The sequence below is a fragment of the Athene noctua genome, chromosome 7, assembly GCF_965140245.1.
Source record: "Athene noctua chromosome 7, bAthNoc1.hap1.1, whole genome shotgun sequence".
NCBI classification, from domain to species: domain Eukaryota; kingdom Metazoa; phylum Chordata; class Aves; order Strigiformes; family Strigidae; genus Athene; species Athene noctua.
Genome location: NC_134043.1, coordinates 540240 through 562980, shown reverse-complemented (window position 1 = coordinate 562980; position 22741 = coordinate 540240). Strand labels below are relative to the sequence as shown.

The 22741-nt window shown below is 42.3% G+C and overlaps 1 protein-coding gene across 7 annotated transcripts in view; it reads right to left on the bottom strand.

Moving 5' to 3' along the window:
- CCDC148 (coiled-coil domain containing 148) overlaps positions 1 to 22741 on the bottom strand; it is a 74846-nt gene that overhangs the window by 39968 nt on the left and 12137 nt on the right. For 2 of the 7 annotated variants that reach the window (XR_012633936.1, XM_074910409.1), the window contains exons 2-8: positions 17359 to 17440; positions 12398 to 12519; positions 7298 to 7401; positions 6636 to 6718; positions 6309 to 6547; positions 5957 to 6052; positions 5684 to 5865 (exon numbers count right to left, since the gene is read on the bottom strand). Coding sequence is in view for 6 of the 7 variants with exons in the window: in XM_074910409.1 (XP_074766510.1) it covers positions 5684 to 5865; positions 5957 to 6052; positions 6309 to 6547; positions 6636 to 6718; positions 7298 to 7401; positions 12398 to 12519; positions 17359 to 17413 (881 nt within the window). In the remaining variant the exon portion in view is untranslated. Of the gene's footprint in view, positions 1 to 5683; positions 5866 to 5956; positions 6053 to 6308; positions 6548 to 6635; positions 6719 to 7297; positions 7402 to 12397; positions 12520 to 17358; positions 17441 to 19183; positions 19226 to 22741 lie in introns of all 7 variants that reach the window. The other 5 variants (XM_074910411.1, XM_074910412.1, XM_074910414.1 and 2 more) reach the window with 5 other exon arrangements.

Here is a 22741-nt window from a genome sequence, read left to right as displayed (position 1 = left end):
GCAGTAATGACGTTTGTATTGCATACACAGAGATTCCGGTCACAAAATGTTTTTTGTAGGAAAAGATGAAGCACTTACTCTTAGTTGGCACACTGTGGTAGTGCTTTTGAGTAGCTTATCTATCTATCTATCAGTGGAGTAAAATGAAAGCGACATGCGGAAAATTATCTTTAAAAAGACTGAAGTGTCCACAGGTAGCAGTATCACGCCACAGGGCAAAGAACATATACTGACACTTTAGTCCTTGCTTTTCCACACAAGAGAAAGGTTCACAACCTGCATTTGTTGGCAGCTCTAGAATAATTCACAAAACGTAGCCAATAAAAACGAGAATTCAACAGCATCCCAACTTGTGGCACAAAGCGCGGCAAGGAGCCAGCTGGCCGGCGGCGGGGCACGGACCGTGCGGGCACGGGGCACGGACCTGCCCCTCCTCGAGGCCACTCGTCACACAGGGGGGCCATGTGTTGCAGCGCAAGCTCAGGCAGCAAAGCTCCTCACCACAGTGCAGGTACAGGTTCAGGACTAGGAATACTATAGGCCTAATCCCAACCTGGGGACTCGTTAGTGGGTGAAAATTAATGAAGTTGTGGAAGGAGACAGCTGCCCCTCCACCAGCTTACACGAGATAGACATGCAATATTCATACCTTCCACCTATTTCCCTTTCTCATTAACTGCATGAAATATTTGGCAAACTATTTCTAGGACCCAGCTGTTTGCTATTAAATCCAGCCATCATGAAAAGAGATGGAGGTGGCTTTGAAACGGAGGAGAGAAAAGCTCTAGCTCCCGGAAAAAGTTTATTTGCAACTACCGAGCAAATGTTGGAGGCAACATAAAAAGTGAAATCACGTTAGCAAAAGCAGAACAGCAAGGGAAGTGTTTCTGTATGGGTGATTGCTTACACCCCCCATGCCAGACAATGAGTACAGGTGTCTGAGGTGGGGGCTTTTTCATACACCAAGTATAAAGAAGAAAGAGTGCCCCAGAAAGAGAAATGGGGCTAAGGAATCCTTCAAAGAGGGAAGGGCTGCAGTAATATCACCTTCACGCTGCAGGTCCTGATCAGCAGACCCAGTTCTCCAGAGACCTGAGTCCCCGAGCTTTGGCACAGAGGGGTACTGGGGAGATGTGCTACTTCTGCAACACCTAAACGTCTTGCAACTGCTCCTCAGAAATTAATGTTTGAAACTCCTCCCTTCTCTCTAGAGGGAGCTTTTCTATGAAATCAGTTCATTTATTAATTTTAGAATTTCTGTGTCATAATTTGATATTCTGAGGTATAGGCTTTCTGAAGAATAATTTTAATGAACAAATTAATTATTCTTTATTATGTTTAAATCTCTTCCACTTCCACTGTTCCTACTGATGCTGAACTAAGTACAAAATTTTTTTTTTCTTACAGGAACACCTAGCATTCTTGTCTTTCCAGCCCTAATACTTTACTTACTCATTTCTTAGAAGAACCACCATAAAACCCTGCTAGCCTTCACTCGGGAGGGAGTACCAGCCATCCTAAGAGAGTGTTCTCTAGCTTACAGGTTGGATTTTGAACTACCTCTTGTAATTTCTAAGAGAAATCACTAATCCTCTTCTGCAAGTCCTTGGTATGGTGCCATTTGAGCATGTTATTTTAGTAATGAGACAGCTCTAAGAGCTGACATTCTCTTTTGGAACAATCCACCTTAGATATTTTGGATCACACAGGTTTGTGAACAAATACAGGTCTTCTGTCTACAAGAAGAGTAAGGCAGAGTAAGATACATTATGGCCAGGAAACATTACACCCTGAACTTGAGAGCAGGGAAGAGCACAGATTCTGTGAGCCCTCTCCTCTGCCTCCAGCGCACAGGGACAGACACACCAGCTGCTGCCTCAGCTTCTGCCTCCAACACCTCACACAGCTCTCGAGGTTCCCTCCAACTTGCATGTTCCTCCACGGGCCAGCTCACAACAGATCTCTACACTACTCAAGGTGGAGAAATTAAGGTTCATGGAAGATACTCAGGAGCACTCAGCTGTAGCTATAGCTACAAGTAGTTTATTGTAAGTAGGGACAAACTGACTGCCAATGCCTTGGTTTGTCAGCTGTGCCAAAACTTGTCAGCTGTGCTGAGATCTTGTCAGCTGTGTGTAGACAAATAGCCAAAAAAAAAAAAAAAAAAAAAAAAAAGCAGCATGATCCAGCCCAGTGTGTTCGTAAGCATTGAAGGCATGGAGAATTTCAAAATAGCCTGCCTGATTGAATTCAAGATGTCACTTCATTTACACTTTTGTAGAATTCCAGAAAGGGAGATCTCATCTAAATCGAGTTTGAAAAGTGCCAACACATTTGACATTAGTATTTACGCTAATATCAGGCTTCTTCAGTGTCGAGATACTGACAAACTTTTACAAGGCTGAATGCATGACCTACATTTTAAATGTAGCACTTGCCTTCCCTGTATGTACCATTCTACTAAAAGACAGTACAATCTTTATCCTGTTTCAGAACGGAAACACAGCGATAGTCTTATATTCACCAACCCTGCGGCAGCTGCGTCCTTTGAAACGGATTTACCCAGGGCTAATCCCTGGCTTTACACCTCCTAAAGGCTATCAGCAGCTCGGAGGGGAAGCCACCCTGCCCCCCCCGACCCGTTGCAATAGCAGCGTGCACCCGAGGCACGCTGCTGTCTCTGCATCTGCAGCACACGGGCTGCAAGGATACCACCGAGGGAGCGGCGAACCTCCCCCACTGCTAATTATGTCCCTGCCGACTGTTGTATCAGAACCCCCCAGCAACAGGCCTGAAAGGAGGAACTAAATTTACTTGACTTAGTCCTAACATCCCATTCAGGTGAAAGGACGCTGCAGAGGAAGCGGTGCTGAACACGCGATACCCCGTTCATCCTTCGCGGCTCAAGTAACTCAGACCTCCTCGGACATTGTGGGAAATAGGCAACAGTGCTCAGAGAGCCATCAGCTAGAACACACGCATCACTTCCAAGTCTACAGTTTGTGGGTAACTCAGGACGTGGGCATTTTCCAAACACAAAAATTTGTATTTTAGCAGCAGTCAAAGAAGTGAATTTAGGTTATAAAACATTCTGTATTATGCTTGAAAAAAACCCAAATTCTTCTTCAGTTTCTAAAAGCAATAAACAGTAATGAGCATTCTAGTAGGACTGAAGAGTACACAAAGAATATTGCAGACCAGAATATTCTCTTCTGATTTTTCTTCTTTGGAAATTCTATGCACATTTTCTAAATTTTCTGTTCCAGACACTCTGAACAGTTAACAAGGAGATGTGTACCACCAGAAGAGTAGCATTAACTTTCAGTTTCTCTACATTCAAGCATATGATGAGAGAGGAGGAATGACGGAGAAGTAATCCTCTGATGAAGTGACTAACTTATCATGTAATCATACTGCTCTACTGAGCGACTTCTCAAATTAGAAAAATGAGAAAAAAAATGAATTGCAGAAGAGTGTTTGGTGTCTTTGGGTACAGAGCAATGACAGTAATTGCAAAGGCTTCATTAAGGCTATATTAATCTGTAGAGTACAGTGGATACGTACCAAGGTCAAAAATCTGTCACTCAAGTTTTGACAGCATTATCTGTGTTAGCTGGATCAAAGATGGCTTGATGAATTATAGAATCCTTAAATCACAAGGCTGTATCTTTGCAAACTCATAAAACACTTTCATGCAAATTAGCCAATATAAATGTAAGAAGTGATAAAGTGTTGTCTCTTCTATAAAACCCAGATCTGGGGAGTAAGCAATCCTGCAAGAACAAAGCCTTGCTTTTTTTTACTGAAAACACATTTTTAACGTTGTTGTGGATAGAATCATAGAAACATAAGCGAGCCAGATTTGGAGACCAGAAGGCAAACAAAAAAGGACCAAGATCTAGCTTTAAATAAGATAATTGCTGATGGTTCATTTACGGTTTTCATAGGTTCCCAGCCAGCAGCACTGGCACCCGCTGGTCCATGCTGGGTGAATTGCCCAGGTTACCCTTCTGTCCCACCCGCACGCTGCCGTCGCGGCCACCAGCACCTCCTCCAGCTGCACCTGCCTCTCTTCTCCCATCTAGATAGCATAACTTAACTCCTTCCACGTACCACTGCACGTGTCTTCATGCCCTACAACTGAATTTCTTTCTCTTACAAATATGGTATCTTTTCTTTAAGTCTAGATGTTACTTAATTATCAGTGAAAATTAGCTCAAGACCTAAATTTGAACCTGGCATATGATCAATGAAAATGCCACGGTGGATTTTCCAACCATTGTCATAGATTCTGTTGTCTACATTGGTATTTGTCTACTATTCAGTAGCACATATGCTCTTTGGATTGAGGGATTTTAATTTATGAATTTTCATCAAAATTGTGTTGATCATAAACTTCAACACAATTTTAATTAAAACCATTAGAAAGACTTTGTACATATTTAATGATTTAGTATTTGGCACAGATTTTCTCATGAAGGTTGTTAAAACTTCTTCCATAAGAGCAACTGTAACAAAATATCAGACAGCAGCAAAGGAACTGCTGTAAATTTGCCACTTGCCACTTAACAAATGTTATAAGTATGGGAAAGATGGGAAGAATTTTTAATAAGGATGATGTTAAAATGGCTAGGACATTACAGTAATAATATACAGGTTCAGAAGAACCACCTACAGACTATCTATCTGTACAATTACACAAGATGTGAGTAGATGATAACATCAGTTTTTACAGGATCCAACATCTGAAATCTGTTTCAGCACCCCCAAACTAATTCAGCAGCAGTGGCAGAAGATTTAAGTGCTGCACTACATGTGTATATAGACAAAGAGGGGTATTTAGAAGCAGCATGTAATTGTTTTACTGAAGAAATCTGGGGACTTTCCTGCTCTCCCCAGTTCTTCTGCCCAGGCTTCAAACGAACCCACTGACCTTCCTATTCTCAGTCTTCTTAAAACCTGATGACATTCTGAGCCAGAGGAATAGCAGTAGGTGGCAAAAAGAAGTCAAGGCTGGTCCAATACCAGCAGCTCAGTGCCTTCTGGACTCAAGTTAGCCTCAGTGGAGAAGCTAAGCTTCACACTATTAATATATATAGGTATGTTCCATTTCTAGATAATTATCAGTATTTGTGTTCTCTCTATAAACTCTTCCATTTACAGAAAAATTTCTCCTTTCAGTTATTATGAATCAGAGCTACATACATTTTTTTACATTCCTTTGTGATGAGAATTACTGCAGTGATCCAAAATTTGTGAAGAGATTGGACCTATTTATCTGCTTTACAGATAAATAATTCTAGATCGCTCTCAGAAAGACTGTACTTTTCTGGCATAAACCTGATAGTGTAATTACCACACAGAAAGAATAATTTCTATTCATGCAAAAGCATGTGAAGAGCACATTCGATGCACACCAGATTGTTGGTTCTTTAATCCACAAAACATTTTGCTTCTCATTTCAGATGAAGCTTCGCAGAGGGCTGCCTCAGCTCTCTCAGCTGTGCAAACAGCGACCGACTATTTAACCCAGAGAGCTGGGCGGCACCTCGATGACCTCTGCTCTACAGAAACACAACCACCTCTGGTGGTAAAGGCAGCTGCAGGATCTACAGATCACACAATACATTAGAGTGATTTGTTTTATACCCAACAGATGAAATCCAGAAACTGAGGCCATTACCTAGACAAAACTTCCAGCTGCCGATCAAGCTCTTGCAGCCTCGACAAGTACCCCCTCGCGAGCCGTCGGTATTCATCGATAACCAAGCTCTTCAGATCAGGGTAGGGGCACTCCAAAGACAGCAGTGCTGAAGGAACTTCAAGGAAAAGTCCATTTTTCTCTTCAGAAGAATGTGCTAGAGCCTGTGATGAAGAAATGCCACTCAGAGGACTACTCTGCGTTATATTTTCGCTCTCAAGAAATTGCTAATTAAGCTTATAAGGAAAAGCTTACTTTGGTTTTATAGTCTCCAAGCTCTCTTTCCAAAGCCAGACTTTCAAGGATAAGGAATTCCAAATTTGCCTTCTGTTGCTTCTTCACAAATTGGACCTATTTCATGAAATATGTTACTTCTTTATCTTGTTATAATAAAAAAGATCTTATTTAGAAACAAAGAGCTTGATTTCCAGTTCTACACTGCTATGCTTTTACGGATTTTAGTGAGGCAGATTTACACTACGGCAAGTGCAGAAGTTACTGTATGCTCTGAATGTGAGTTATATTCACAAAAGTATTACATAAAAATAAATGAAAATGCTAAAAAGACAGTGATAATAAATTGTCAAAATAAAGTTAAAATACCAACCTGCTGTAACATCTCAGCTGGATTGATCTTAGATTTCAGACAAGATTCTTCTGAGAGGTGACACTGCATCTCAGACAGCCTGAGTTTCAAATTCTCTTTCAGTTGCCAGATCGGAACTACAGTATTTGTTTGGTATGTATCCCGCTCCTTTGATAATTTATGCTCTACATCCAAATGAAACATAAAGCTTTCTAAAGCACACAAAATATTACACAGCACTGTGCTTTCTAAATCTAAACCTGTCAAGGCAGAGATTTAAAAACTCAGACAAATAAACAAGATAATTCTGATGATAATAAATAATCAAGAAATGAAAAAAACTCTTACCCAAGTCTCTCATATCCAAAAAAAAGTTGTGCTTATGGCTTTCTTCATCAAGAAAAGTCTTTATTTCTGCTTCTGCTTTTTCCCTGGAAAGTATGAATATGAGTTCTACAGAAGTTTTAAGTTTTTATTCATTAAGTTTTCAAGAATGATAAGCCTCAAATACTCTAATAATGAAGTAAAAGGGGGGATTCTTCTTCTGGGAAGGTTAGGAAGAGCAGGACTTGTCAGGAAGGTGGTATGGAAGCCACCCTCCTCTGAGCCCAGACTGCTCCCCTTGATCTGCTGCATAACCAGCACGCAAGCTCAGGGTCCCTGCTGTCGTGTGAATCAGCATGCACCTCCAGAGACAGAGGAGGAATGAAGAACTATCTGAAAACTTCTGGTGCTCCTACAAAAACCTGTTCTTCAGCTGTTGATAGGCCAGCTGAACAGCTCTGAGATCGTAATGGAGAAGTGCATCCTCCCCCCTCCCTTTAGGGGTTCTCTTCACATCTACAGACCCCTTTCACTGGGGATCACCGAAACTCCTGAATGAAGTTATCTTCAGTTCAGGTATTTCAATCTTTTCCTCTTAATGTCCCTTGAATCAAGTACGTCATACCAGAATCTGTCTACTGAAGTATTTCTTTAATAATGGCTAGTTGAGATTCCTCAGCTCTTACCTGTTCTCCCTCAGTCTTTTATGCTCTTGCCACCACACTTGCTGATGCTGTTTCAGCAGCATTTGATCTTTGCTAATTTTTGAAACTTGCTCTGCTTTTTTAATCTGCAGGAAAAAAACAAAGCTTGTAAGTACTCTGAATCTGTTCAATAGCTTTATCAAATGCCTTCACATATGGAAACTTTTAACTACAGAATGGTGAACCTAAAAGCTTTTTACAAAACTGTTTTTTGAAAGAACAATGGATTCAGATGTAACCAATTCTCATGAAAAAATTTATTCCATTTCAAATCACAATTAAATGAGAAGAGAAAGTGAAAAAAATGCAGCCCATTTTCTTCTTTCCCTTTTTCTCCTTTTCTTCCCTATTTCCCAGGAGGTGAAGGGGGAAAGATGAGCAGAAGAAAAGAAAAATATACTTTCTCACAGGGGGGAAGATGAAAGAGTGCAAGTGTGTCTTTCAAAAAAAAAAGAATTTCAAAAATTGATTACTAACAAAGACTGCTTTTTTGAAATCTATCCAATTAAAGAGGCTCTGAAACAGTCTGAGGGCTTCACAAAAACATTACTTCCAACTTCAGAGAAAATAGAAATACATGCTTTGGAGATGGAGTTGCTGCTTAAACCAGAGGAACAGCCGTCAGGGCAAGGCCAATGAAGTGGTAGCCAGATGATTCTGGTCAACCAACAACGAAACAAAAAAGGATCAGAAGTTGTGTGTGGCTGCCAGAAGCTCCTGAGAAGTCAGTTTTTTCTCATCCTCCTGCCATCACAACTGTCTTCTGGCCTCTCAGCGATACTCAGGACAGAGCAGCATTTCAGAACAGAACCAGCTCCTCTCCTGCTCCTTCTCTCTTTGCTGTCCTCCTCCAGGACAGCCGACCCCAGCCCTACCCCAGCCAACTTCTTCCAGTTGCAAAGCACCTCCTCATTCCAGAGTCTCCTGCAACGCACACACATTCCCCTTTTTTTTTACCTCCCCAGATCTTCTTTCATGCAGGTACATTATTCTACTGCAGAATGGTAGCAAGAGAAGAAAATAAAATTTGGTAACTCTTGTCCTAGTTCATAACAGGGAGAAATGACTGAAGATCTCAGTCCACATCTAGTTCAGGAAAGAAATGACATTCCGAGTCAAAAATGCTGGTTTTCCACTTGGCTCAGGTAGAAGTAATCTGCTCTCTTTAAAACACCTAGTCAGCTTCCCTGCCCAGGGAAAGCTGGACAAAGCCAGGTGTGAGCCCTCTGCCTTCACAAGAGCCCCTTGAGCTCCCCACGCCCCTTGGGGACATCCTGCTCCCCGCGCCAGCTGGGCAGGTGACACGGGCAGGTGACAGTGGGGACGGCAGTGGCCGAGCCCTCCTGGGCAGCACTCACCCACAGGTAAGCAACAAGCCCATCACTTCTCGAATCACAGCCTCTCATTCACCCACCACCAAAGCTACAGCCTTACAAATAAACAAATACCAGAAACATTTGCACCTCTCAAACGAGTCAGAGTTCAATGGATCTGGTTGAATATACCCAGTGTCTGGACAGTCACATAAGGGAGCACCACAGCTCGAGCGTGGTTAATCCACTGTGGTTTGGCAGCAAACCCGCTGTACTGGTACTCTGGGGTAAGAACCTGCAACAGGCACCAGGGAGAGATGATGTAACTGTGAACGAGCAGCGAGGGGTTCACGGGAACCTGCAGGTGGGACTCTGCTGTAAGAGTCTGAAAACACTGGTTTATGCTTTCAATCAGTGCGTTACAAGGCTTTTGAATCAAAGGTAATGTCCCCTCATCTTACGCTTACATTTTTTAAAATCAAATTTTTATATTTATGAAGTTACTTATAGCTTCCTCTTGATTATCATCAAGTGTGTAAAACCAGGCTTCAACCAACAGAACACTGTATGTAAAGTAATTTAAAAATACACACATCTTCAAATCAATTCTAAGGCTGAGGTGAAACAAAAGTTGAAGTAGATCTGTTCATACAGTTTCATATGATCTTGAAATTATTCTACAGCTACAGCAAATGTATAAATGCTGCAATATTAATTTTTTTCTATATGTGCTGTATTTTTCCTTCTTAAATGGTCAACAATTGATTTACCATTTGCTTCCTTGGCTCCACCTCAAGGGAGGAGTAACCCAGCACTTCAAAATCTGGATAGCCTGAATCAGCAACAAAGCAGCAGCAGGTGGGAACACATGCTATTCTCTGTGGAGCTTTCAGCACATCTATTTTACTACCTACTCAGTTGGAAAACACTTGAAAAGGTGAAATACCAAAAGACAGATGATGAAGAATCAGTTTAAAGCTTGAATGAATTCAGTAGAATTTTGTATTGCCAATTCACAAAGAACTATCTGCCAGAGCTCTTGATATATTACACTTACATGCATTAAAAGAAGCAATACTATAAAGTATGCTTTTTTCCTCTCATTTCCTGGCACCCTTTTCTATTTTAAATACAAAGAGAGAAGCTGCACCACCAACCCCCTTTTTTGTTGCAAGGCCTTCAGGATAGTAGCATGAAGTAGCAAATTATGCTTGTTGGTACTGTATATATTCCGTTTACTAAGATATAAGAAACAGCATCAGAACACAAAAAGTACACGGTTATGTCACTAACCAATATATTTCATTTAATAACTTCTGTTCAAAGAACTTCTAAATATTTGACATTAAAGGAATTTTTTTTAAATTTTATCATAATCCCATATTTCCTCAGCAAATTCCCCTTTGAATTCCATCTGAATGAAGACTGAATTATATTTTCTGCATGCCAAAGACATCATCTGATCCTGTCCCTCAGTCACCTACACAAGGAAACTTCCGTCACCGCGTTCTGCGCAGTTTCTATATGTCAGCAAAGCTTTTCCTTTCAAAGGCCATCCACAAAATTGCAACTGTTCAGAGGAATGGCCAAGGACTGGAGAGACAAGAAATTGCCGTGGTAGCACAGGTTCAGCATACAAAACTGTGTTACCCTTAGACTGGATTTGCAGTTTTCTGAAAAAGCATTCAAAGAACATTACTGCTGGAGGGGTCTGTTTGAAACTGATTTTTTTTTTCCTCTTCTGTTTCTCAGCCTAAAGGAATGATTTCAGCTGAATGTGTATCAGTGTCGATTACTTCAGAAATCACTTATTTCAGCAAATTTGATTTTAATTTTTTTTAAACATGTAACAGTCATCAGTGAAACAGGTTTACACTAAAAGCAGTTCCACCCTCACAAGGATTTACCACTCCACAGTGTTTCTGGATCAATGTTTTACACTATTTCCACACAACTGAAAAGGAAAACATCCAGAGGCAGCAGCAACACATGCTCCAGAGAGGCTGGAGACTTCTTGGACATCTGCATTTCTGGCAGTTTGACATACGCTCTCCTTCAGGGAAAGCACAATTTTTTAAAGTGAAATTCTTAAAAATACAAATTGCAGTGGCAATACACCAGCACTCACACACAATCCAGTGTGAAAGAATATCCACATCTTGGCGATCCCATTAAAAATAAGAAGTGCAACACTTCAGATTCTGTTGTGGCTTAATCACCACAGCACGATGATAAGCTGTATGGAAAAGACCTAAATTCATAAATAGGTGTCGAAGAATTTCTTCTCTCAAGGACAAATGTGTTGAGATTAAAATATTTTATTTTCTGCCCACTGCAAAATCCTGAACAAACTGTTTAGTGTACAGCTGGATGAGAGCTACGACGAGTCGCAGTCTTCTCATACATTTGGGTTTGCTGTTTAAGGAGCTTGTTCACAAAAATATTCCAAGTTTTCCCTGTTGGCTTGTAGGTAATGTTGGAAGCCATCAGAACCACCCCGTCAGAATGGCACAAAGTTTAAGAAAAAAAAATATTCATCAGCTGTCCAATGATGTATGTAACAGAGTGAGAAGCCAGGCCATACGTATTGATAGAGGCCACACTGGAAGCAGGATGCGAAGACGCTCAAGCATGTTTTCCTGTAAAAGCTGCCTCAGCTTCAGCGGACGGGCTCTGCCCAGCGAGGCCGGGCTGGACCAACGCCCCTCTCCCATCTCCCCGCGGCTGTAGGCCTCAGCCCTCACACCCCCTCGCTCAACAGGGAGCTGCACGGGGTCACACAGCAGCCGGACAGCCCCCCCAGAACCTGCAGCACAACCAGGCAGCAGCCGCCGGCCCAGGCCCACGGCGCCAAAATCACCCCAGGTCCAGGGACGTGCCACGGGGGCCCCCCGAGGGCTCCACGCCGGCACCCAACAGCACCCGGAGCGGAGCCCTCGCGTGCCCCAAGGCTCGGCCCGCTCCCAGACGCTCGCCTCGGCTCGGTTTGTGCAGCTGGACCCAAGGACCGGCCCGGCCCAAGGCGAGGCGCCGGGACAGCCTGTCCGCCCGCGGGAACCGGCCTCACGGGGCAAAACCGGGCACTTGTGCTCCAACCAGCGCAGCAGCCCGACTCCTGCTGCTTCTGCAGTTCTGCTACTGACCCCGCTTCCTCCACACACCACAACGAAAACCACCTCTGCTTTGATTAAAATGATGATTTAAACTTTACCAGTATCGAACAGACTGCCTTCGTATTTACCCTCTGGGCCATGCTGCAGCTATTTATACCCTCCTAACTGTCCCAGCTCTACATTTACATTTTATGGCTATAAAACCCTTTTAATCTTCTTTTCAAGATCTACTTCAGCTTGTCTTTTGGAAATCCTCACTTCATATCTGTTTTTTGGTTTTTCCTTTCTGGATCATCCTCCCCTTCCCATTTATTCCCATAAATTCTTCATTACTCCCAGTATTTTGAGTAGTTTATGTAATGAATCTGGATTAATTTCCTCAAAGCACTCAAACACAAACTCTTCCCGTCTTTTTGGGAAACAGAACCCACACGTATTTTGCATCTCTGATTCAAAAAAATTCCATGCTTTGACATTAAAGTCTCCAAATCACAATAATGCTAACTAATAAACTCTCATCTTTTACCCTGTTTTGCTGAACACCATTACAGCAATTTGTTATCCCTATTCATTCTCAGATTCCTTGGGGCGGTGAAACAAAATATGATTGTTGAATTTAAAAATCATTCACATTCCAAATAATATAAAAATCATACCTTTAATTGAATTTTTGCAGATGCCATTTTTTCTGCCGCAGCAAGTTCATGTAAATGTTTGTAGTCAACAGGTTTATACTTCTGGCTGCAAAGACCATTTCTCATTGGAATCACCAGATTTTCTAGTTATCACATAAAACACATATAGTCATTTCAAATTCTGGAGCATTATAGCATGAGTCATAAAGTGAAAACATTACAGATAGAAATTAGAAACAGTATATTTTAAACATTAAAAGTTTCTGTAACAAAGAGATTGTTAGTTGGTAAGAATTTGAAATAAATATAAAATAGTAGGAATTATATAAGAAATATTAACCATTTATCAGTTTTAAAAAAGCTTATTTTAAAAGGGTTTTTTATATGTGAATTTAAAGAATAATTAACTTTAAACTGTGTTTACTGGATTTTTAGTAAGTTCTAATACAGAAATACACAAATTTCAATATATGCAGTCTTACCTCACAAATTGGAAACCTATCTCAATATTTACCATAATCTACAGATTGAGCAATAGGAGTAATTTTTTTCTAAAAGGTACATAAACTACCAATTCTGTGTAAATAGAATGAGTTGCAGTTCTGTTTCCCATTGAATCTCCAGCCATAAGAACAGCATCATCTCTCTGTTAAAGCTCTGCAGGCCCCTGGGAAAGCAGTGGACTTTCTTAAAAAGCCAGAAAGGCACAGAACTGCAAGGAAAACATCATACTTGGTTTCTGCTGCGTGCAGTATGGATTACAATGTCCACTTCCTGCAGTCCTGCCATCAATATTTGAAAGACCATGACTGTATTGAACGACTGTTGTCCAAAAAACCCCAGAGGAAGTAGTTCTGCTGAGAAAGCATTTGAAGTCAATCAAGGTCTGACCACACGGTGAGGCCAACTTACAGCGATGTCTCCAGGAGGCGGCACCGAGGGACTGCCTATTCCCCAACAACAGCTACCTCGAGCTTACCACGGAGCTCTCCTTTGAGCTTACCTTCACGTTCTAAAATCCGCTCCCTTTATCTCTCTTCCCCCTCGCCACCCTCCCAAGAGTGAGAACCTTCACCATTTCACAGCCACTTTACCCCAAAACATACTATGTATGCTCTTAAAACTGGGGGAGACACGGACCGAGACCAGCAGCCCTATCAGAACAAATCGAGACAACCCGGACTGCAAACCCTGTCTGAACAAGGTTTGTCAACAGCCAAAGAGAAGCCCCCTCAAGGTAACCTCGGACACAGAGCTGCTGACTATTAATCACAGGTATTCCTGGCTTATTGGCCTGCGCCATCAGAACAGAACCACGTCCTTCCTCCCCTCTAATCATCGCCCACCGCTCCCGCAGGCAGCCTCTGCGCTCTGAACTTGAGAGGATACACCACCTACACAGAGGGAGGCTTCCTCCTCTCCTCCTGCTTGCCAATCCTGCTTTCTTCGCCACTAATCTTCTCAACACGCGAATTATTCCACCAGATCAGTGTTATGCTAACCAGGTTATAGCTTTGATCTCGTATTATGAGTACTTCTTTATCCTCTATATACCTTACACACAAAACATTCGGTAGTTTGATCCACTGATTCCTTCCATTTTATCCCTCCTATGAGCTTAGTATGAATAATCTCCTTTCTCCCAGGTTTTAGCCCTTTAGGTAGCTCTGTTCATCTGTGGGCTTTTCTTCCCACCAATCCAAATTTAAAGTTATCATCCCTAAGTCAGCAAGATTTTATGTGAAAATTTTCTTTTCCTTCTTTCTGAGACTGCTGACAACACTGTCCAGCAGAGATCATGGAACATCATTCCACAATTCCACATAGCAAAAGTTCTGTCGCCAAACCCCTGGGGAGCCACCCGTCCCGTTCTTCCTCCCGAGCCCAGGACTCCTTCGTTGCTGCTCCCGAGGGCTCGCAGCCACCCCTCGACCGGCAGGATCGCTGTGGGCAGGACGCCCGTGTCTGAGCAGGGCAGGACCTTGGGAGCAATTATGCAGCATCTCTCCATCAGGCTCCCAGCAGGCAAATGCCTGGCAGGTGAGTTAGCAGGTGTATCCTGTCCTGGTTATTGGAAAAGAACTAGTAACCACTACTAGTACTACCAAAGGATGTTAACTACTGCTAGAAGCCATTAACTCCACCTCCTTGGTATGGTGCTCGTGCATCTCATGACCTTGGAAAAGCATGACATGAGGTGTTCCAGCATCAGAGACCCTCGGAGAACTCCAGGGCAGCTCACCACGCCACAGGGAAGCGTCAGGACAACGCCAGGGGAGATGAAGCTCCCAACCCCTCCCCGCAGAGGCCTCGGTAAGGCCCTCGTGTCAGCGGGTGGGGAATGCTCCACACGCATCCTGCCCACGTGTCAGTGCGGGCACCAGCAACGCCTCGGGCTGCAGGCAGCTGCCAGCCTGCGACTCCTGGCCCCGCGGAGCTCCTCAACCTTTGCACTGCCGCGGATCTCCCACACCACTGGCTCCGAGTTGTGGCACAGGTACCCAGGGGTCGGAACCCCACCTGGGTATGGCACTCTAAACTGCAATACCCTGACCCATTTGCTGTGGGCTACATCAGCACTGTCATCTCCTCAAACTACCCCAGGAAATGACTGTTTGCTGTCCCCGACTGACAGCGCTCACTCACCACCAGCTTTGGAAACCCTGCATTCTCTGTGCCACCTTTAGTCCTCAGGACACTGGAGTAAGGGGAAGGATAAGAGACATGATCAAAAACCAAATCCCTGTAATTTTTTTTTACACCTTTTCTTTCTTAAAATATAAAATAAGAGAAGAGGGTTGACAACAAAAAGCGTGGAAAAAAAGGATGAAAAATGTAAAAGTGTGTACTGATGTACAGGAAGCAATAACTAATAATAGAAATAATAATAAAAAATAATACAGTGAAGAAAAAAAATAGGAAGGGAGAATGAACCATCATGAACCATCTCACTGAATGAATAGATGGAGAGAACAAGGAATGCTACAAAATAACTGGGAGAAGCACTGTTTTTCTTTGGTCGGGTTGTCTTAATCTCTTCTAACCACAGAAAAACTTATCAGAGAACAGAGAATAAGCAGAGAGAATCCATTTACTTTAAAAGGTTAAACTTGGTGGTACCTGGATAAAAAAAGTTGTTATTATGTCAGGTTTCTAAACAAAAAAAAGCTTGCAGCAACATTTGGAAGCTTTAGAGTTTTCTTTGAAAGTCCCAAATTTAATTTAGCAACATAATTTGATATTTTCTACACACTTGAAGTTTTATCTAAAACATACAAATACGCATAGCTACATATAGAACCACTGTAAGAGAAAGTAGGCACCTGAGGTACTCCCTCAGGTAACTAGCTCATCTTCACCAACTTAATAATGTCCCTCACATCTAAGAAAAGAATGACGAGGAGTGAAAGACAGGTTCAATTTTCAAACCTCTAACCCCAAATAATTTGATTTTATCTTTGCTTTCAATATGCTTTTTCCTTTAGCCTGTATATCTGAACCTTATGAGTCTCTATTACTCATCTCCACCAGTTTCTTCTTCTACTGAGGACTTTGCTCTGAGGAATTTTCTGAAGTCAATAGGGTCTACCCATGTGAGATTAACTCCAGAATCAGGGTCTTGGCATAGAGGATGCAAATGTAATGGATGTGTCTTATATTTTACAAAGAAAATAAATTATATATATTTTTATATGTGTGTACACACTCAAAAATATACACACATACATACACGGATGAAAATATAAAATATTAAATTTTCAGATTTTAAAATGCCTTTTCACAATTTTCTATAACAAATATTTGCTAAAGTCTGAAATACAATTATACTGGTAAATGAAAATACTTGAACTTTTGCCCCAGTAGTGTAAAGATTTAGCAACCAGATCCTCAGTAACTTTACATAAGCTGGGAAGCTTATAGGGATAAGGAATGGGCCTTTTCTCTCCAACCTCTTTTGTAGGTTCCTGTGGTAGTGAAACTTGCCATTAGGTATTAGCAGACTTTTCCCTTTCACTATTAAGTGTGAGGGGCCCCATGGTAAATGTTAAGGTAAATCCTGTAATCCCATGATCCTCCTTCAAGTCTCCCCCAAGGATTGTCATTTGCCACAGGCCTACAGAGTTTGACAACATGACTCATTGTGGGGAGACTTTTTTAAGTCAAGCACCAGCACATGTGCCCAGTATCGGCAGAGGCTGGGGCCGGCTGGGTTGAGATCAGCCCCGCAGAGAAGCCCTTGGGGATCCCGGTGGACGAAGACTCAGGCGTGAGCCGGCACCGTGCGCTGGCAGCCCAGAAATCCAGCCGTGTCCTGGGCTGCATCGAGCACGCGTGGCCAGCGGGGCGAGGGAGGGATTCTGCCCCTCTGCTCCGCTCTGGTCAGAGCCCACGTGCAGCACTGCCTCCAGCTCGGGGGCCCAGCACCAGGCAGACGTGGAGCTGTTGGAGTGGGGCCAGAGGAGCCCACGACAGCGACCGGAGGGCTGGGACCCCTCTGCTGGGAAGAAAGGCTGAGAGAGCCGGGGGGTTCAGCTGGAGAAGAGAAGGCTCCGGGGAGCCCCGGCTGCGGCCTCTCGGCGTGTAAAGGGGGAGCAAAAGAGACACAGGGAAAGGCTTTTTACCGGGGCCTGCGGTGACAGGACAAGGGAGAGGGCGGGTGTAGGTTGGGTGTGAGGAAGAACTTTTTCTACCCTGACAGGTTTGCCCAGAGCAGCTGTGGCTGCCCCCTCCCTGGAAGGGCTCAAGGCCAGGTTGGACGGGGCTTTGGGCAACCTGGGCTGGTGGAAGGTGGCCCTGCCCGGGGCAGGGGGTGGCACTGCATGGGCTTTGAGGTCCCTTCCCACCCAAACTAGTCTGGGATTCTGTGATGAGAATGCTATAGAAGCTTCCAGATGCAGTTATTAATTGCACAGAGTATTTCATAAGTAGTTTTATTCTAGATTGTGATAAAACAATTAAATTGAACATGATAGCATACATACCCACACCACTAATCCTCCGAGTTGTAAAGAATGTTCCATGGTCCGGTTCACTCATTTTTATTTTTAATGTATTTTTTTATACCTGTTGAGAAGCAAACAGATGTTTTGAGAATACCAACATTGTGGATGCAATCTAAAAAGACATTCAAAAAAATATGTATTGTTTTCTGAGGGCACATCTCACTAAAAATGTAATTAGACAGAAATTTCACAAGTTCATCTTTCATTTTAAGAGAGATTTCATGTGCCTCATATCACTTAGCAGCTAAGAAAAAGAAAACAAAATATGATTTCCTTTGTGAATCTGTAATGCTGTCACACAGATGGATTTATCCTTTAATGGATCTATTTTTTACTTTGTGCTGTTCAAAATATAACAATCCTATTGACCCAAACGCAAGGTAAGTTTCTGAGGTGTTCTTTGCTTTTTAGAAATCAAGCCTGAAAAGATCAGTCTTTTCTTATCTTTAGAGACTGTGGTTTATGCATAGATCCCCATACACCCCCTTTAAGTGTCTCTGTACTAACACTTGTCAACCCAAGTCAGCTGCTTCAGCAGAGGCTTCGTTCCTGATGAGCAACCACGACAGGCAGCATGTAGCAAGTAGTCACAGCATCTTGGGATAAGCTTGACATTTAAGATGCAATAAGATATACAACATAGTAAAAAACTTCGATGTCTTACAAACCTTACTTTCACCTTCATTACACATGCATGGGCACCTTCCCCGCTCCCACAAAGAAAAGCAATAGATCAAAACAGGGGGTTTCAGCTGAACTGAATGGCTGAGGGGGGTTTCAGCTAAATAATGGCAGGAGGAGGAGGAGGTTACAGCCAACCAGGCTCCCCACAAACCCTCTCCCTCAAACCCAGCTCTACCCTACCAAAGTCCCCTACACACAAAATTCTGTCCGCTTGATCACACCTTTGGTGTTTGTCTGGTCTCACAGCAAGCAGCAACACCATAAATAGTAGACAAGCAAAATCTCTTAATTTGTGTATTGTGGAGTTATTTCTCTGCTGTTCCAGTGGGCTGAACCAGTTTATCCATACAAATTCCAAGGATGGCACAATGCAACAAGGAGGGAAGAGCAGCAGCAGCAATACAAAAGGAACTACCGTGACAGAGCTATTCATTTCGGTCAAATAAAAACGTGAGACTGCAACCAAAGATACTTCACACTGTACTTCCCTATGAGCTGTGTTTCTTCACAACAACATTCTGCATTGCAGAAGCATCAAAACCTGCTAAAGTGTAAACATCTGACCTAGACAGACAGCAGCTTCATGAAGGAGCTTCCACTACTGCTGCAAACAAATGGTAAGTGCAGTTGAAATCACAGCCAGACAGCACACATACACACACCCCACTTCTCCTGAGGCTCGGTTTGGTATTAATTCTGTACCTGTTAACTGTGCAAGTCACCAGGCAAAGAAAATTCATGACCACCAGGCTCTGTACAGTGAATATTCCATGACCAAACCGAGCAGAAAATGGTGAACGCTCATTGATAAAGTGTGATATTTCTCAGTGGTTCTTTCAGCGTATTCTTCAGTGTTATTTAACAACGCTATAAAACTGTCCCTTGCACTAAACCAAAACTATCAAAGTCTAAACGTCATCTGTCTTCACCCAAGAGTGACCATCCCTTAACAATACAGGGACCTTTTCAGATCTGTTCTGACAGTAACTGACAGTATCAATTGTCCGAAGTTACACTGAACATCATCATTTGATCACAAAGACTGAAATTAAAGATACACAGGCAAAAAAATATGACAATACATGAGGGAGTTCATTCCTCTCAACAATCTAAGAGTCACCTGGAAATAAATTTGCAGTTCGATTCCAAAGTCTGCACACTCCTCGAAAGACAAGCGAAAAAGAAAGGAAGAAAAAGGTTAGCACATTCATACCCTTGATTCCATTTTTCTCCACTTAAAGTAACTATTTGGTTTCAACATATAACCATATAACACTGCCAAATTCATCCAAATGACGCAATTCTCCACATCAGAAACAACTTTGGCCTATCTGTCATGGTAATATTTTATCTATACATCAGTTTATCTACATATAATTTTCTAATTGCATATATGCTTCTGTTGGAACAGATATTTTTTAAAAATCAAATTAACTATATATATAAAGCCTTAAAGTAGGGATTTACACAACACAGCAAAGTATGGGATTTACCTTACTTCTTCAAGATGCACAAAGACAATTTAAATGTTGTTTCTTTTCCCCCTAAAGTCAAAATATATTTTTCTGCTGCTTCTTAGAAAAGTCAGCTATGGCTTGTCTTTCTCTATTTCTTGGAGAAATCACTGAAAATAACTGGAACAAGAAATGCTCAATCACCAACATACAAATCTTTAAGCTATGGTCTGATCAATTTAAAAAGACATTTAAAGAAAATTCTATTTATTCAGGTTGTTTACAAGTCTGTAAATTAGGTTTAGTTTAGTATCCCTAGTGTCATAATTCTTTAGATTTCCATCCTCCAAAATCTTCCCAGGAGGTGTGGGAAGTAGACATATCTGGAAATTCCATAATTAAAAAAGGGCCCAGAAGGGGAATCTTTTTTTTTTAAAAAAAAAGTGAAATGCTGCAAACTGGCATAATTTCCCATGGAATTCTACAATATGCAGCACTTCCTGGAAACTCCAGTACAATTATGTGACATAACCTTCCACTGAATCAGTCAATTAAGGTTAAACAGGAAAACTTAAAACACTAATAACAAAAGCTGAAAAAGTAGGAAAAAAACTGTAAGAAAACTCAAAATATTTGTTTAGTACTACTTCTCAATTATTTCTTCACAAAGAAACAAAACCAGGCTTCCCTCCCCCCTTTCCTGAATTTTGCCCTTCCCTTGAAGTGTAAATCAACCACATACCTGAATTTAGAGAAAAGGGAAAGAATCACAATATATTGAAATTCTTTATTTTAAATCCCTTTTGACTGACCAGTCTAAACCAGACCTTCATACATCTCCTTCTCAGGTCGTAAGTCATCACAGTTCCTAGCCTCACGCAGGAAGATGTGAATAGTCAACTGTGGCTTGATGTTTCTGTAAACCTACTGATATTCTTACTAACGGAGGAGTGAAGAACTGCACCAAGTCTCTCCTCAGAGCATCAGGCCCAACCTGTATTTCCCATGGCCAAGAAAACAAGGGGAGGAACCAACACGAGGATTCTGACCGCGCGTGACCGTTCTGCAGTGGAGCCACTGCAGCCCCACAGACCAGCAGCATGGCTTATAAACAGCAGCAGGTCTCTTGAGGGGGTTTGTGTGCTACGGTTAATATTTACACAGCAATGTTTCTTTTCCTTAGCAGAGATACCAGAAAGGCTACCACATTCCGAGAGGCTGCAAACAGAAATAAAGCTATCTGCGGTAGACTTGAGGCGGATTGTCTGCACGCACCTCGTGGAACCATTTGGACTTTTTAGTTTTGTAACAGCCCAGAGACAGGCAGCAACTTTGACCAGTTACCAGAATTCCTCAAATTAAAAGCAGGAAAATACACCTACAAAGGAAAACACAACCTGGGATAGTCCTGACTGCAGAGTGAGACATCAGAATTGGCACCCAATTTCCCCGTGTTTCAGTTAGAGGGGCAATCTACCTCAAAAGATTCTCTGACTCTGCTCTTTTCACAAGGTTAGTCCTTTGAAAGGGCATTTAAGCCTCCATCATCAGTTCTGCAGTCCCTACTCATTCAAACCAGCATTACAGTAGAGATATTTTCCACTGATAGGGGCGAGCTGCTGTCAGGCAGTGTTCTCAGAGCACAGGCTTTGCATCAGCACTCTGAGGAAATCCCCGCTGATCTCCATCTCCCCAGGCCGAGTGGAAGAACTGTGATTCAGCAGTTTCAAAGAGCATAAAATCTACTTCCATTTTTCATTCTTACAAGCATAATGCATGGAAAAATCATATGTAGCAGAATCTTATTTACTTCCTCTTACATTGCCACCCTAGTTCATGACAAGTAATGCAAATATTTCGGGGGTATTCTAGTTTTTAACAAGAGCCACTGGATTTTGCATCTCAATACACCTGGCAGTGCTTTTAAGCACCTTCATCCTTTTGCTCTTGAAGAGACCATTGGAATGTTTGCATTTGATAACCTTAAGAGAGTAATTTCCACTATGTCACTGCTCTCATTAAATTCTGAGATCTGATAGTATTTCTCCTTGTTGTGGAATCTGGATTAAAAGGGAAATCAGTTTAGGGTGAGGCTTGGTGTATTTACATCATAATGACACTCTACAGAGACTGAATTATTTGTAGGTTTAAAGACAACAAATTTAACCGACAGTGGTGGGTGGTGGTGGGTGCTCAACCTCTGCCCTGCAAGCCCCCCCCCCCCATCTGCTTCAACTGAAATTTTGCACTGAATGTACTACAGCTACAACCCAGACTTTACATTTCATTATGAAAACCATTAATCTTTAAAAGCTCGCAGCTGCCTGAACAGAGCTAATGAGTTACAGCTAATGACTTTTTCCATATACCTATGTGGGCTTGAAGTTAAAATACTTAGTGTAGAAGTATCAATTTCAGTAAGTTCACTGCCTTAAAAGTCTTTTCACCTTCGCAGATTACCACAGAACAACTTTCATTCACGTACTTCTTTTGTAAAGGAAGATTATCCCCTAAGCAGCACTCCTTAGAACAAGAGTAACTTCACTTCTCTTGCTCTGTCATATATTTTTAGTGGGAATGTGTTTGTTTCTGCAGGCTTTTTTAGCAATTGGTTTATTAACATCCATAAAACGCAGCTTGAACCAAACACACTATCCAGAAACTTGGTCAATCCATTTAATATTTGTGACTAGAAAGATTAAGGAAAATTCAAGGAGGTTGACAGCATTTAAACTTTTAAAATACTCTTTAGACTTAAGCCACAAGGAAATCTGGGTACCTTCCCTTCCCTAAAACATTGTACTCCAGCGGCTAGGGACAATGGGGCATGAAGGAGGAGAACTTGGGCTTCTAGTGCCCTTTCTGAAGGGTCTCCTAAGCACTGGCACCACCAGGATTCCCACATACTGGGTGGTTTTCTTCTCCACGCATATTAAGGGATAATCTACTCCACAGGTTTTTGAACAGTGCATACACTTCACATCCAAACATCCTAAACCCAAACGAAGTATCAAGTCATCTGAGTGTTTAACCCAACACACTTTATCCAGTAACTCAAAAAGTTTAAAATAAGCCAAACTCCGTGGAGTTCCCCTTCTTGGCCCTGCCCCGGCGTGTCAGACTAAGGCAGAAGGAGGCTCTGCCCTGCCCGGGGTGCCCACCCGGCTCTGGTCCGGCGCGCGAGGCCGGCCCGCTGCGCTCCGTGAGCCGTGCAGCTTTGTGTC